This window comes from Phaethon lepturus, unplaced genomic scaffold, assembly GCF_000687285.1.
Source record: "Phaethon lepturus isolate BGI_N335 unplaced genomic scaffold, ASM68728v1 scaffold17303, whole genome shotgun sequence".
Classification (NCBI taxonomy): Eukaryota; Metazoa; Chordata; class Aves; order Phaethontiformes; family Phaethontidae; genus Phaethon; species Phaethon lepturus.
The window spans coordinates 270-17,276 of record NW_010531396.1 but is presented as its reverse complement, the minus strand read 5'-3'; the positions used below and the strand labels follow the sequence as shown (position 1 = coordinate 17,276).

The window sequence follows — 17,007 nt, the reverse complement described above, 5'->3', positions numbered from 1 at the left end:
CCCCAACTCCCAGTAAATGGAATTCTAAATTATATGTTGCTGGTTGCTGTCTCTTGAGTATAAAAAGATGCTTTTAAACTGCTTGATTCTAAGAAATATTTCCTTCATAAAAGATTCCCAGGGCTGTGGGGGCAGAAAGTGGAGAAGTATATGACCTGCTACCAGCTAACCCCCATTGAACAGCAGTCTTTAACGACCTTCAAATCCAGTTATTTTTGAAGTGTTGAAAATGTGCATTCTCTTGCTCCAGTGGCATTTGATCAAAGAACTGTTCCGAATGTTTCTGCCGTTGCTATTTTTCGGAAGAGATGGTGGGTTCAACTGAGATAGGTGCTTGTATTATGTTGATGCTTTGGGTAGATGAATGGGAGAACTGTTCACTCAGAGTTGTTCTAAAGTGGCTACAAGCTGGGAAAGTACAGCAGCAACATCAAGGCTTAAGAATAACTGAATAGAACATGGCTTCAGTTTCTTTTTTGCTCAAAACTGAGGCAGACCCCTCCCAGCATAACAACTAATAATCGCTGCCAATGGGATGGCGATGTGCTTGGTATCTTTATACAAACACTGAAACAGATGAATGTTCATGACGTGTGTTCACTCAGTTATTGCTTCACTTAATTTGGCAAAACGGTAGTGCTTTTGGACCTGCTGTTGTAAGATAGTCCCAGTTTGGCGGGCTTGCGAATATTTCTGTTATAAATTTTTTAATATATTTTTTTTATTTTTCACATTGGCTGTTGTGGTAAGATAGCCTTTTAGCTCTCCTATTTGACTTCTGCTGAACAGTTTTTTTTCCTGTTTAGTCTCTTGGCTCTAAGGAAACTGTTCTGAATGAAGAAACGTGGCTGGATGTGCTAGTACACTAACCTTTCATTTGTTAAGTTTTCAGACAGCGTATGACATTAGACACTTGTTAAATCAGTTTGATGAATTTTGAGAGAGGTCATGAGGCTGAAACAAGAACTTTTGCTTTGTCATGCTTTGCTTGTAAATTAGGAGGTAAAATGGTGCATGCAATACTGCATTCTTTAAAATAAGTGTTTGCACTTTTCCATACTTTGGATGCTGTCTTCCAAAGAATTGATTGTTATGTTTCATCACTGCCTTTTACAGAGGCTCAGGATTAAATGGTACTTTATGGTAGGATTCAGGTAGATTGGCAGAGCTGTTTGGGATAGCTTGCATAATAAATCATTATAGTTTTTCTTTGCAAGCGTTAAATTGTATGCAGTATTTATTTTATATGAAATACTAATCTGGAAGCAAATATGGAAGCAAAACAAACTAAAATTTAAATGTCAAGAATGTACAAACCTAACATGGAATCGACATGTCTTCTGGTGACCATTTCAGATGGAACCTTTTACAAAACTAAATTCTCGAGTTTGTACATTTTTCTAAAGTAGTTCAGAATTGGGAGTGTAAGTGTATTTTGATTAAGTAGGATGTGACTTTTGCTAATCAGTTCTTTGCCACTACAGAGTGCTTTCATAGCCTGCAGCATCTGCCTTCCAAACTTTGTTTGCTGGTAGATTGTTCTGCAGTTTGTTTAGCAACAGCTGTTGGATTCGAATTCTAATGTATGAAAAATTGATGATTAACTTCTTACCTCCTTTAGGCACATAGAGATGAAATCCAGCGTAAATTTGAAGCCCTTCGTAATAGCTGCACAGTGAGTATTAAATACAAATCATTGAATTATTTTGAAATTAAGGATAAGGAAACAAGTGATTTACTTATTTAATCCTTGATGACACTAGTTCCTAATGTGGACTTCTGGCTTCAAGGTGTTAGTAGGAGCTAGATGGATTGGATTTGATTTCTTTTAGGTTTCAGGTAAACCTCAATTTTGAGGTTTTAGTCTGATCATGAAATTGACACTATTCTTCTTTTTGGAGAAGAAAGTAAATTAAAATATCTCATTGCAGTGCAGCTAATAAGAATGGTGTAGCAGCTGCAAAAAATGATTTTAGGTGAAGCTCTTTTCTGCTCACAAGAAGAAAAGATCTACCTGTCCAAATCTTGAGCTGCATTGTAGATCTAGGCCAGAGTGGAAAAGCCTTCATGCCACTCTGGATTTTAAGGAGGACTTTAACACTGTTTGAAGAGGCAAGAAATGTTATGGTTCCAGATAATACATTGACATTGTAGTCATCTGCTCAAAGAGCAGAGAGGACTTTAGGATCTTAATTTGTACCTTCTATTGCTTGAGATCTTTTGACATGTTTTTAGATTCATTTCATTAATCCAGGACAGATGTCCACGGGTTTGTCAATCAATAGGAATTCTTGCAGATTAACACTATCTTCAGAGTTATGACACTTGATGGAGAGCATCTGTCTTCCATGACGTGAATTACAAAAGGACCATAGTCCTCTGGATTGGCATTGATTGCTGATCTTTCTAGGCTTTTCTTTCCACACCCTGTAAGAAGGACTTAATTGCTGTTTTTTAAATCTTGACTGTTTCCCTACTTTCAGTGATTTACGCAAATTTAATTTTTCATGCTGTAGGACTAAGTACCTAATGTACAATTTTTCATCTTTCAAAAATACCTTTTCAGGATGAGAGTTACTCTGTCTTCCTCAGTTGCTCTTTAGCACTAAGCAAGGAGATTCCTCTGTTCTGTTCATAGAATATACTGATATGAAGAAGTGAGGAAGCAGAGCTTACTGGTAGAGCAGTGCTAACCTCTGTCTAAAAGAAATCCTGCACAAAAACTTCAGTTTTTGTTCCCTTTGTTTACTTAGATTGATCATCTAGCTCCATATGTGCTATCTTACATCCATAGCTATCTTTTTTTGTTCGATCTTGCCCTTTCTACAGAATGACAGCTTTCTATCAAAATGCTTGTATGATCTCCATGCAGGCAAAAACCAGTTGTGGAAAATCTGTAGCTTCTTTTCCCTGCATGGTAGGCTGCCTTTCAGAGATTATAACTCATTATCTGGTAACGCTTTGGCTCTGTAAGTGTGGTGAACAATCTCCAGCAGTGAAGAATGACCCATAACACTTCAAGAATGTTGAGAGCTTCAAAGGTTCTGCATAAAAGGATTTCTAAAAGTGTTGTGCATTGTAAGGCCCTTCAGTGGGATAAGTGGGATCAGACATCCTCATCAATAAGAAATTAATTAAATAGTTCCTAAATGAATAATACATGCTCATCATACATTCTCTTTCGAGCCCAGGAGAATGCATGTATAATTTAATTGACCATGGATAGAAGCTTCCTTGTTCTGTGTTATGAACAGTTCTATCTGTCCATCCCATCTACTGAGGAGCACTGAGAGAAAATATAGGACAATCTTTTATTGACAGTGAGGGATCAGGGAATGTTTATTATTGTGCCTTTACCAGATGTTTCAACCTCATTTTTATCTGATTGTGACCAGTATGATGCAAGCTTTGCTTTTTTTGTGAACATGTGATTCTACTTGAAGATGATTACAATTTATACTCCTTTTAAAATAAGATAACACTTCAAGGGAATAATTGTAATATGCTGCTACTTATGCAGCATGAGAATGAGTGAGTTTATTGCTTTAGCAAGTTTGAAAAAGATATCTTTTTAAAACTGAAATAAACTCCTTGAACTAGTCTGGCAAACTTTGGTATGGAATTATTTTTTATTTAATCTTATTGAGAAGCCCAAAACAGCATAAGGATTATGAAAGGGGGGGGGGGGGGGAAAAAGAAACATTGAATTGCCTCAGTGCTTTCATAGTATTCAAAAGATAAATAAAAATACTTAATCTACTTACTTTGGTATTTCTTCTGTTTCTCTAGCTTCACAAAGCTCACAGCTTCCGATTGTCGAGAAGGCTTACACCTCAAATGTGTGCCTGCTTTCCTTGTACCCTCATTGCACTCTTGTTCTTCCTTTTGCTGAGGTCTATGACTAAGTAAACATATTTTAGACTCTCCTGGTTGTTAATTATAAATTTGCTGTGTTTTGGGGTGCTTATATAGAGACCATTGCTATGTTGTTGGTCGTAATTTCTGCCTTGTTCATGAATTTATATTCAGTTGCTCTGATAGCTCTGCATTGTTTCATCTTGTGACATCTCTCTCTTACTATTGGGGGTCAAAAAGAAAATGCTACTTTTGTGTTCTCTGTCACTCAGTCGTGCAAGAAATAATATGATATGTAATTACAGTAAAAATTGTAAATTGTAGCACCTGCTGTACACACATACAGATCCATGTGGGCACACAAGAAGAACAATATTTTATCATAATCTTCTTAAAATGTTAGCTCATCCAGCAAATCTGTTGAGGGAAAAGGACTACTTCCCTACATTGAAAGAGTTATCTACCAAAAATATGATACATTTGAGCATTAAAAGTATTTTCCAGGCAATCAGAAGAAGATCTAGAAATAAAAGGCATTTTCTTAAATAGGAAAATTTACGTATTTGTCAGTGGTGTCCAACAGCCTCTTAATTATGGCTTGTTGTTGGATCATCGGCACATTTGAAGTTAAAAATGCAGCTAAGTTATCTAAATAATAGAATTGTTCCAAAAAGAAAACATTCAGTAAGCAGGTGGTAAAGTCTATACATTTTTAGAAGAATCCTATAAAGTTTTTACACTCAGCTTAGTAAAATACTATTGCTAGTCCAGGGAACCACTATCTGAATCTTCTAGTTTCTTTCAGGTACAGGCTGTTGCTTTTATTCTAGCAAGGAGAGTGTCATTTCTTAACACTAATTGGATATTGCATTTCCATTCATTCAAGATTTCTCCAGTAAAACAAGGTTTATCTCCCCTTCTTCAGGTTCTTTTGTCATCATCGTGTGTTCCTATCTTAAGCATTAACAGGCTTGATTCTGCACTTGTCTATGAGATTGGATATTCAGGCATTAAATCTGCAAGCCCATTAGGCTCATATATAATTTTAGTCATGGATAAACTCCTGCTGACTCTGGCTTAAGACCCTGATTCCACATTGGCTAGATGAGTTGGCATACAAGAATAATCTGTGTTCTTGAGAAGTTCCAAAATTATGTCTAAAGATGTTTTATGCTTTGATGCTAAATTATGTTGCAGAGTGAAGGGATCTTGCCCACTATAATAAGGCTAATACCCAGGCAAAAACTTTTATATGGCTTTGTTAAATTTGTAAAAAAAAAAAAAAAAAAAAAAAAAAGGCTGTTGGGTGGGAGGGGTTATCCCTGATTCTCATGTCACACAGAATGTGATGGCATATGCCAGTTATAGGCAAAAATGGAGTTTTGTATTTTTTGTAGCCTGACAAAAAGTCAGATGTCTAGGGTGTTGATGCGGTGTTGCTGTGAAAGAGGCTAATGGGACCTTCATCATGGATGATGACAGTGTCATCATCATTTGAGGATGAGGCTTATGGTTGGTAAAGGCAGTTCGTCTTCTGGAAACTAGGATGGAGGAGTACAGGAGACTCTGTTTTAATAATGGCTTGGTGTGGGGAGGAGTGCAGACTGTGCAATGTCCTACTGCTCTGCAGCTACTAATGAGAGCAACGGACCCCAAGCTAAGCCACGATGAGTGTTTGGAGATTGAGATCTCTGTGTGAGGTATGTTTCAAGTCACAGATGTTGTCTGACTATGGAAAGGGAAGAAAGTGAGGAGTTCATTGTTATATATTGATAAAACAGGTAGAGATACAAGAGTGGTATCTATCTGCAGCTGTCTTCGTTAAGAGGCTTATTATTCTGCTTCATTACAGTGGTTTGTGTTTCTCCACTGGTAAAGCTTTGTCTCTTGGATCCAAATGTGATAGTTAAGATGAAGTGAGCCGTCTGCCTGCTCTTTCTTCCTCCTCACAATAATTTGAACCTAAGAGATAGCTTTTTCTTTTTTCCTACTTACTTTTGACATCTAGCTTTCTAGTAAAGGTTAGTGGGGGTGGGGAGGAGTAGAAATGGATAGAATAAAACTATGTCTGCAAGTTCTGAATTAAGGTTGTATGAAAAAATTGCATTAAACTCCAAATAACATGCTGCTGATAGCATCCTGAAACAGTTAACCTTGCTGTGTCCTAGCATTTTCCTGCATGTTTGTTAGTGGCACCTGAGAACTGAGATGTCTTCATGAAGGAATAAGGTTATGGCGAAGTTTGCAAACTGCAGTTAGTATTCTAAAACTGCTTCTTTTTCTCCTTTCCCTCATTATTTTGCTTGTGGCTTTGATACATGGAGCATATGGATTAAATTTTGTACGTTGCGTCTGGTATGCAAATCTAATCATCGTGGCCTTGAACTGCTTGTTGCTATGACACTTAATTTGTGATCCACACCTGGAGAAGCTTGTAGGGCCAGGTATAATAGCTGTGGATCTGCACAATCTCACAATACAGAAACACTTTGCTTTTCTGAAACCGTGCAATGGGGAGGGAAGCGTGCTGAATATGGTCACTTTTCCTGAAGAGCTGTTATGCTTGGGTTGCTCTGTAATATTTAAAAATGAGATACAGTCTTCTGTATCAGTATAAAGATAAGTTGTGCTCTTAGATGTGGCATGTAGTGAACAATCTGCCAAGATCAGTGTGGTGTAGTTAGATTATATCTCTATTTTGTGGATTAGTTGTGATGAAGATGTGCCTAGATTGAAGAGAAAATTTCAGTTGCTCCGTGAGTGATGATACAGTGGCACAGATAAGGCTGCACAGATTGGCTAGAATTGCTTTTCCAAGTTTTCGAGTGTTTATAAACTTTGAATGTGAAGATTTTTGTAATTATACTATGGATTTCTAAAGGATATAATAGTGTTTTCTTACAGACTTTTCTTTAATGTACTTACAAATTTAACTCCAGAATAGCTCAGAAGTTGGTTGGTTGGTTTATTTGGGGTTTTTTGCCTGGGGATTTCCTTAACGGAAAAGAAAAATACCTAAAGCTATTAACTCTTTTCAGGTCCAGGACTCTGGCATAGGTTGTATGCATATGTATATGCCTAAGACAATACTTCCTATCAAATGTGGTTTTTGGATCTGTGTTTCTTTTTTTCTTGGTTCCCACAACAGGCATATCACACCATGTCCCATTTTCCTGTGTCAGTATGACTCATTACTATTTAGGCTTTATAAACTCTGCAACCCTGTGTTGGGCTATACATAGCTGCAGATAACTTTTAAAAATTGGATTTGTCAAGAAATTTACCCTTTTCCCATGAAAAAAGGAAACCTGTACCAAGAAGAACGAGTTTTCTTTCTTTGAAAAAAAAAAAAATCTATCAATCTATATCGATTACATTATATAGGTTATAATATATTTGGAATTTAAGCCAAGGCATTTTGGAGATGTCAACAAATATACTGTTAAGAAAATATTCAGGAAAGGAGAACACATCACTTCTTCTGGAACCCTTCTTGCTTGACTGCTTTGTTATTTGTCTTAAGTTTTCCAGAAATACCCTACTAGATAAAATGTAACAGTGAAATTAAAATGGTCTGCTTTAATTTTAGTTATATGCAGGGTAAGAAGTCAAAATCTCAGAACATAGAATAAAGACGAATGGGAGCCTAACTTCCAGCCCTAAAGGGATAAAATCAACTTGGAATACAGCCAGTTTTAAAAAATTAAGTAGTTTGACATATTAACTCTGCATGTCACTGTATCGATTTTGTGTTTCCCTCATCTATGCTTTCTTGTATTTCAAACCCAGCTTAATAATTTTTATAGAAAGTACTTGTACTAATATATAAAATAGATGTGGAAGAAACCATGGATGTATAAAAGATATCCTAAAAATGCCTAGAAGTTAGTAGAAATCTCAGGTGTTACTTCTAAGAATGGCAGGTAAAACACTGTAAAAGCAAATGTTCTTTTGTTCCTCTTTGTTTATATAAATACATTTCTGAGTTCTTAACCTACAGCAATATAGACACTAACACATCCTTATGTGTTATGTGAACAGTCTACGTTCTTTGAAAACGATGCATACAATACAGAATAAAATGTATTTTGAATAGGGCAGTAAAAGTGGTCAAGAAACAACCTCATGATCAGATTTTCATTAGAAATGTTGTGTTTTAGAGCATGAATCATTTTGATTTGACCCTAAACATATGGGTAGCAGGAACTCCCCTTCACCCAGCAGGGACTAATGTCAGTTGGACTTTTTCTGCTGACAGTTTAAAATCAAACACTGTTAATTTAGATCTAGGAGAGGCATGGTAAAAGGCTGCCAATATATGCGTTACAGATTCTTCAAAAAGAAATGGTTGTCATCTTTCCAGATAGCTGAGAAGAGCTGTATGCTCTGCTGCTTTTAGATGTTTAAGTCCTTGGCTTGCGTAGGAAATTGGAACATTTAAATTTGAATGTGTGGCCAACTGTGCTCTGGGATTTTAATTTTTCCCATTTAATGAAGTATCGTATTCACTTTTCTTTGACATCTAGGGAAAAATGCCTCTAGCACATATTTGTAAGAGTTGAATATGAATTGAGTAGAGCTTTCCCATTTCTGAAATTCTTTTTATTAAGCTGATTTCAAGATTAAACTGAGGTTCCTTTCTCTTCTGTTGTGATGACGTTGGTTTTGAGTTAGGAGGAGATACAAGTATTCATCCCTCCAGTGCTCATGGCCTTTCATTCATAAAGATCAAATGGGACTGTGAAAATGGCCCACCGTTATTCATATTTTTCTTTAAATTGAAGGGGAATGTGGTTTAAAGCATATAGTATAATGCTATTCTGATTAAACAAATGGGTGCTTCTACTTCATTAAAGGCCAAGCTATTGTCCCTGTTGAATTTTTGCTTTTCACTCATTTTCCGTTAATCTGTTGTGCTGCCACACCTTTTTCTTTCTTCATATATCCTCTGCTGCCATCCATAATGCTGTTATTTTGGTAGAATATATTTCTTAAAATTTTTCTCCTTTTCCTAGTTACATACAGTGTTACATATAGTAATATAAACGATTGCTAGGCAGATTCATCAGATTGTACTGCCTCCATTGCACCACTTGTTCAATTTTCTTAAATATCACATTTTGAAAGCCTCTGTGAGAGGTTATTAGCCTCATTTCACCTAAGGGGAAATTGAGGCAAAAAAAGGTAAAGGGCTTTGGCAAAGGCACACTGTAAGTCAGCAGCAGATCTGAGAATACAACCAGAACTCCTGACTCCCAATCCCGTGCTTTAGATGTGACAGTTCTCTCTCAAATAATAAATTGCATTACAGCATATTTATACTCTAAACCAAATTAAAAAATCAAACTATTTTCTGTAAGAAACAAAACTCTATTCCTAATCAAAGTACACTCCTGTGCATAAAATCCACCATTAAAATCTTGCTTTTGTTTAAATTTGAAAAAATTTAAAAGCCAGGTTGTCTCCTTGCTTGTCAATAAACGGTTCTGTGAGAGGAGAACACTTTTTCAAAAAACTGTACTCACTAACATGTAATTTAATTTACATTTCTTTCTAGGTGATTACGGATTTGGAAGAGCAGCTGAACCAGCTCAGTGAAGACAATGCAGAACTGAACAATCAGAATTTCTTCCTGTCCAAACAACTTGATGAGGCCTCAGGGGCCAATGATGAGGTTGTCCAGTTGCGAAGTGAAGTTGACCATCTCCGTCGGGAGATCACTGAGAGAGAAATGCAGCTTACCAGTCAGAAGCAAGTAAGGCTTTTTAAGTCTGGATCATGATCTCTTTGTAATAGCTAGCTAACTATCTGAAAGGCAAAAAATTCTTTTAAATCTGGAAACCTATAAGGAATGAATGTGCTTCCAGGGGCAATGGCTTAAACCATTTCTCGTTTAAGCCTTCCTTCCCAGAGCAGTTGAGTGGATGGAACTTTTTTGTATTTCCCATTGTATTTTTATGCAATTTTATTTAGAAATTTTGCACTCTGAAGATATTGTAACTTAGAATTATTCATTTTAATTTTTTGACCCTGGAAATTTCAAGATTTTCATGAGGTAGAACTGACATTAACGGCAATTGCAAGTGAATGTATGGTAGCCTTGAAATAAATGGGTTGTGATTTACCAGCTTATGTTTGCTGCCAATTTGCATGTACTGTAATTTAAATGGTAAGGCTGAAGCTTAAAGTGCACGCTTGATGTGGGATGTGAGAATTGATAGGAGGATTTATTTTTAGACTATGGAGGCCTTGAAGACAACATGTACAATGCTGGAAGAGCAAGTAATGGACTTGGAGGCCCTGAATGATGAACTCTTGGAGAAGGAGCGTCAGTGGGAAGCATGGAGAAGTGTTCTAGGGGATGAGAAGTCCCAGTTTGAATGTCGAGTTAGAGAGTTGCAGAGAATGCTGGATACTGAGAAACAGAGCAGGTCTCTCCCCCCCCTCCTCCTCCTTTTATTTTATGAAAATGCTCTATAGAAGCTAGTACAAAAATTATATTTAGAATAGGATATGGGAGTTGGAACTAAATAGAAATTCTTGTGAGGTAGTTCTAAAAATGGTTTATTAGTTAATAGTCATTCACCAGTTGTATTGTTCCTTTTGTTTCTTTGCAAGTGAGCAATTCATGGGGAGTGGTATTTATCACTGTAATTTCTAAAATGTCTCGATGTATTATATTCTACTTTGTTATATGGAAAAATAGTCTTTGCTCCTAACTGTTCCTGTGGGATCTTGAAATTTTCAGGCTGTTGTTCTAGCAGGGGCAGGAACAGGGTTATATAATATAAAAGTGTTGCAGCAAACAGTCTGGCTTTATAAAGTAACATCTTGAATTTGAGGCAAACCCCTGAAAGAGTTATTGATGCTACTGCATGCTAGGAAGAGGTCAAGCCCAGAAAGGAGTTAGGTAACATTATTTTCCATTTTAATACAGAGTGAGAGCAGATCAGCGTATTACTGAATCTCGCCAGGTGGTAGAACTAGCTGTCAAAGAACACAAGGCAGAGATTCTAGCCCTTCAGCAAGCACTAAAGGAACAAAAACTCAAAGCTGAGAGCCTTTCTGATAAGGTAAGTAACTTCCAGCCCTAGGCTTTCATAATTAGATGAGAGACTTTTCTGGAGATATTGCTTGTAGAAAAGTGGTCTTGAGCAGCTTTTTCAAGATGTTAAAGCAAATTAAAAAGACTGGAGGTCATAGAATAGAATTCTATCTTCAAGCCAAAGACCTCGGGATTTCCTTTTTCAAAAGACTAAAGTAGAAAGCAGCCTATGATGCTGGAGCGTACAATGAAGTCCTTCAATTATTTGATATCTGCATTTGAGCAATGGCATACCAAAATGCTGTTTGGCTGGTTTTCCTCCTTCAGTAAGTAAAGGATAATTGTATCATTTTTCTTTAGTGTGTACTTGGTGAAGTTGGATTTTAAGATTGTGGAACACTATATTTATTAGCGTTCAATGTTATTCTGACCATCTATCCCCCTGCCTAGCTCAATGACCTGGAGAAGAAGCATGCTATGTTGGAGATGAATGCACGCAGTTTACAACAGAAGCTTGAGACAGAAAGGGAGCTCAAGCAGAGGCTTCTGGAGGAGGTAACCTTGGAAATTCACGTTGTAACTTCAGAAGAAGGTTCCACCTCTTGGGGGAGCGAGGGGGGGGAAGTTGTGTGATTGGCAGTGTTTACACATCCACCATTCTTCTATGTAACTGGAGAAATTAATGAAGTTGGAGGTATTGGGTTTACTTAAAACTTGGCAAAGTGTACGGCCATGTCAGGGAGCAGTAAAAGCGAGCTGTTCCTCAGGGGAACGTGAGTTGGTAGCCAAGGATGACAGCGAGTCAGGTAAGGGGAGGGATCTTGCAGCCAGTGGGCACAGTCCCACAGAACCTGAACAGGAAGGTCAGAGCAGGTTTGGGGAAGGTAATCGGGTTCAGCCAGTGGCCCAGTGATCACTACAGAAGCCTGTATTGATGAGGCACATCCTAGGTCAGGTCTGCAAGGTAAGGTCTGTGCCCAGACACATCATTTTGACAACATAGCTCTGGCCAGACTAAGTGCAAGCTCTGGAGACAATGTGCTGAGTGTGCATGGGTGGATGACCCAGGTGAGGCTTCTCACAGCTTTTTTCCATAATGTAGCTTGGTTCTCAGGAGTCTGATCCAAGGTTACACACCTGCACCACATCAGTGAGACATTGAATGCTGGCAGCCAGACCTGGGTAATGGGAGAAGAAGTTGCAGAGGAGGATTTCAGGGGAAAGGTGGTTACAGGCAATTAGACAGGGTAGTTAGAGTCTTTTGGTGTACTTGGGGTACTGACAAGTTATCCCAGAGTTGAGAACTCCATTACGCATCACAGTGAAAGATTTCTGGCAAGACTTCATAACATGAGTATTAATGGTTTTCATACTCAGAGACTTTCTCATCAAGAAAAAATAAAACCTGAAAGAATTAGGAGTAGTTTATCATGTTCCCTTTCCTGTTCTTAGTTGGAGACAAAGATGTAAACAATTGGCCATAAAAACGAGCAGTCAATCAAACCAAAACACTGGCCTTTGTTTTCCTGTTAACAGCAGGCAAAGCTGCAGCAGCAAATGGATCTGCAAAAGAATCACATCTTCCGCCTAACTCAAGGTCTGCAAGAGGCTCTTGATCGAGCAGATCTTCTGAAGACTGAAAGAAGTGATCTGGAATATCAGCTGGAAAACATTCAGGTGAGAGTGAGGAAACAGTGGGCAGGACTCTGTGCTCCCCATCTGAAAACCCCACAAGGAGTCTACTGTTTCTGTGTGACACTTTCCCTATACTATTTTTTAGCTCTGTTCTGCTATTGAGTTATCTGTTTCTTCCATTAGGATGAAATTTCTTTTACGTGTGTGTGGTTCACAGGTTCTCTATTCCCATGAAAAAGTGAAAATGGAGGGCACCATTTCTCAGCAAACCAAACTCATTGATTTCCTGCAGGCAAAGATGGACCAACCAGCGAAAAAGAAAAAGGTGGGTGAAAAAGGTTTGAGAGGCATGGAATGAAATGATGGGTTTGTGGTTAGTTATGTGCTGTGTATTCATAATATTCTGTTTTATCTTCCGTTGTGTAACACAAATGTGTCCTCATTAAAGAGCATTCTGAGGCGCTGAACGCAAACTTTACTAGGCAGAATGTGTTCTTTGTGGCTTTTCCAGTATTTTGTTATGCCTACAATACTTGGGTTACAATCCAGTTAGCTACGCATCAGTGAGGCTGTAGGAATACAGAATTTTAACCCTGCCTTTTTTTTTTTTTAATGGTAAGTATTTATGTGTGTAGGAACATATTGTGTATCTAGAGTGGTTGTCTTGTAGTTACAGCACAGGACTGATTAGTCAGACGATGTGACTTGTGTCACATCTTTGTCATAAGCCTTTCTGTCATTTTGAATTAAGTAATTTAATTTTAACCACGTATTTTGAGATCCTCTGTTTAGATGCTTTCGGAAACTCAAGGTGTGAGTACTAACAGGTAACGTATGTCCCTCTTTAATCCATATCTCAACATTTTTTTCTCCAGTGCCAATATGAACTAAAAATCCATCCTTACGCATATCAGAATTACCATTAGGCCCTCTGGCCGGACTGCCACTAGCTAGTTTCACTTTGCCTAGTTTAAGCCATCTCTTACTAGGAGTTAGGAGTTGTCTGTGTGTTTCTGTTGCTAGGGCCTGTTTAGTCGGCGGAAAGAGGACCCTTCTTTACCCACACAGGTTCCCCTGCAATACAATGAGCTGAAAGTGGCACTGGAGAAGGAGAAGGCTCGTTCTGCTGAGCTGGAAGAGGCTCTACAGAAAACACGCATTGAACTCAGATCTGCTCGTGAAGAAGGTAGGGGTTAACAGAAAAGGTGAATCTGGAAGGAGACACACGTTTTTGGTCTGAAAACGTGCCTTTCATTGTATGCCACAATAGCAGTAACATATGCTGTTTAATTCTTATCTACTGCAGTGAAGATGCAGTAAGGCTACACTTGTTTTTTTTCTGCGGGTTGTAACCACTGAATGGTTACACAGAACCACTGCTATGAACTAGTGTTTCATACTGGTTATGTTAATGAGTGGCATTTATCTCATCTATAGCTGCTCATCGGAAAATATCAGACCACCCTCATCCATCTACTCCAGCCACAGCTAGGCAGCAGATCATCATGTCTGCCATAGTCCGCTCACCAGAGCATCAGCCGACTCCGATCAGTTTGCTAGCTCCACCCTCCAGTCGCAGGAAGGAATCTTCCACACCAGAGGGTAGGTTCCTAGCGAACTTTTCTGTTACTATTTTTGTCTACTATTTCAATGCTGTCTCTTTTGTTTAAATTTCAAAACCAGTTTTTTTCATGGTAGGAATATTAGATAAGTTTTGCTTTCCTTTTTGTTTTAAAATTATTTGGATTATATAATTTATTTCTGAAAACTTTAGCAAGAAAGTAAGTATTAGCACGAATTGTTTTAAGAACATATCTTTTTTTCAAAAGAGTATGTTTACTGTACTACACTCTGCATTGATCAAAAGGATTTATGTCTGTTTCCTTAGCAGTTAACATTTTTACTTACCTAAACTGCAGATTTGTTCTGCTGAGCAGAAAGTTTCTATCAAGACCTTTTGGTGAAGGGAAAAGACTTTGGTTAGGCGTAAAAGGAAGATACCAGGTCACAGATGACATTGATATCCTATTAACTAGAGAAAGGGGATACCCTTCCATATCCTTGAGAATGGAGGAGAGAGGATCATCAGAAACAGTTAAAGGATTGAGGGCTCTGCTTTTTTATTCTTAGTTAACCAGCATTCCAGAGTGAGTGTTGAACCCAGAGACTCCAAACTAAAACCGCCAGCCTTTAGCTGGAAAAAGCCGGAACCCACAAACTGGTCCAGCCACCAGAGACAGCGGGGGAGGCACAGGGTGCTATGAGGATGGGTAACATTGGTATGGGAAGATGTCCTCAGAGGCAGATCATGGGCAGGGAAGAGAATCACCTTCACCAGTAAAAGACCACGCCTTGAAGGATGAACTGTGTTCAATACAGATCTACTAACAGAGGTTTTAGGTGTGCTTTAAGGTACGCTGGCACTGATGGTTAGCATGAAGACGGCCTGCTGTGTATTGATTACAACAGTATAGGTGTTGAAGGGTTTGTTAGCTGTAAGCAAAATTGAGAGATTAGTTTAGCACATTGTAAGAATTGGAGCTGAGTGCAGACTTGAAATTTTGATGGTTTGATTGACATAATCTTGCTACACCAAACATTAGCCATTTCAGTTCTACAGTCTGCTCTCAAGCGGCATATTCTGCACATCTGTATGAGGTAATTACTGAGGTGGTAATGTAGCTTACGATTTGCAGATTGCAAAGGAATTCAGCAGGGCTTTGATAGAGAGATGTAGTCACTTTTTATCACCTGGGTCTTAAAATGCCAAACCCTACTATAATTTTCATCCCTGTCTCAGTTTTCATCCTGATAATAAATTTTGTCCCTTCCAGAGTACAGCCGACGTCTGAAAGAGCGAATGCATCATAATATCCCCCATCGTTTTAATGTGGGGCTAAATATGAGAGCAACAAAATGTGCAGTGTGTCTGGATACTGTGCACTTTGGACGGCAAGCATCTAAATGTCTTGGTAAGAGCAGCGTGTGTGCATAAACAAGGTGTAACTGGACGGTGGAATGAGAAAGCACCAGCTGTCTAGAACAGATTTTCAGTGAAAACTGAAGGAAGGACCAAGTATGAAGACTTTGAAACTAGCTGGTGCAAACGTTCTACATTAGAAAACATCTGATGATTTAGAGTAGAAGGAGATTCTAGAAAAGCTGGGGTTTTGTGCATTAGAAGTTGAGACAGCTGTATCATCTTCTTTTTTTTTTTTTTTTGTCACTTAACAGAAGGTTTTCTCTGTCCTTTTGTCAGAATGCCAGGTGATGTGTCACCCAAAATGCTCCACTTGCTTGCCAGCTACTTGTGGACTGCCAGCAGAATATGCCACGCACTTCTCTGAAGCGTTCTGCCGGGATAAAATGAATTCTCCCGGTCTGCAGCTGAAGGAGCCAAGCAGCGGTCTACGTCTTGAAGGATGGATGAAAGTGCCAAGGTATAAACATGAATCTTGGTGCCATATCAGGTGCTGAAACATTTGGAACGGTTTCTTATATTATCCTACCTCTTACAACGTGATACTTGGCACATGCCCGTTACAATTACTTATTACCACTGAAAATTGTCTTTCTAGAAGATGCATGCTTGTTTTATTCAGAATCCAAGCAGAAAATCCAACATGGCTTTGTGCTTATTTTCTTCAGGAATAACAAACGTGGGCAACAGGGCTGGGACAGGAAGTATATTGTCCTGGAGGGAACGAAAGTGCTCATTTATGATGCAGAAGCAAGAGAAGGTAACTTAGCATTTGTAGGAAGAACGTTTTTTTAAATCTTCAGATATTGTTTGGTGAGCTGAGAGACTTAAAGATTATTACTGTTTGCTGTGGCCATACCTAATTTAGCTAAATCTTCTACAATAAGGCAACACTCTTTTTCTAGATCCTTAAGTGTTTTACTAGCTGGTATGTCATAATGACCCAGCTGTGAAAAATTCAGTGTGTATCCACTTCATTTTGCTATCACAATTATTTTCCTGACATTTACTTTTTTGTTCTTCTTTCTTAATCTGTCTCCCCATTCTCCCTGCAGCTGGACAGAGGCCTCTGGAGGAATTTGAGCTCTGCCTTCCTGATGGTGATGTAACTGTTCATGGAGCTGTAGGAGCTACTGAACTTACCAATACAGCAAAGACAGGTGAGAATCTTATGTAGATGAGGTCAAATGGATTTCATCTGGCTTGCCATCAGTTGGCATTCTGTTTGTCTGCACAGAATTTTCTCCCTTTAACTTTCATTCTGTAACTGTGTAATTTTGAGGTTACCTCTATCTGAATTAGGTGAATAGGTCAGTCATCTAGATTTAGTTACATGTAGGCTGTTCCTTCTGTCATGGTAGTTGAAATGCTAATAATATAATCATCAAGCCAAATGGAAGTAAATTTTAAGAGTTTTGTAACATACTTAAAAGCACTCGGTTTATTTCAATTTCTTCTTTCAATGCTCTCTCTCAAGTGTGAAGTGTCGTAA

At 38.3% G+C, this 17,007-nt stretch overlaps 1 protein-coding gene across 1 annotated transcript in view; it reads left to right on the top strand.

Annotated features, from left to right (window-relative positions):
* CIT (citron rho-interacting serine/threonine kinase) overlaps positions 1-16,785 on the top strand; it is a 60,814-nt gene extending 44,029 nt beyond the window's left edge. Inside the window, exons 23-35 of the mRNA XM_010284550.1 lie at positions 1,622-1,675; positions 9,413-9,610; positions 10,093-10,286; positions 10,793-10,928; positions 11,351-11,455; positions 12,437-12,577; positions 12,753-12,860; positions 13,559-13,721; positions 13,973-14,137; positions 15,370-15,507; positions 15,795-15,975; positions 16,184-16,275; positions 16,571-16,785. Of these exons, the coding sequence (XP_010282852.1) occupies positions 1,622-1,675; positions 9,413-9,610; positions 10,093-10,286; positions 10,793-10,928; positions 11,351-11,455; positions 12,437-12,577; positions 12,753-12,860; positions 13,559-13,721; positions 13,973-14,137; positions 15,370-15,507; positions 15,795-15,975; positions 16,184-16,275; positions 16,571-16,692 (1,797 nt within the window). The 3' untranslated portion in view covers positions 16,693-16,785. The remainder of the gene's footprint in view (positions 1-1,621; positions 1,676-9,412; positions 9,611-10,092; positions 10,287-10,792; positions 10,929-11,350; positions 11,456-12,436; positions 12,578-12,752; positions 12,861-13,558; positions 13,722-13,972; positions 14,138-15,369; positions 15,508-15,794; positions 15,976-16,183; positions 16,276-16,570) is intronic.
* The last annotated feature ends 222 nt before the right edge of the window (positions 16,786-17,007 follow it).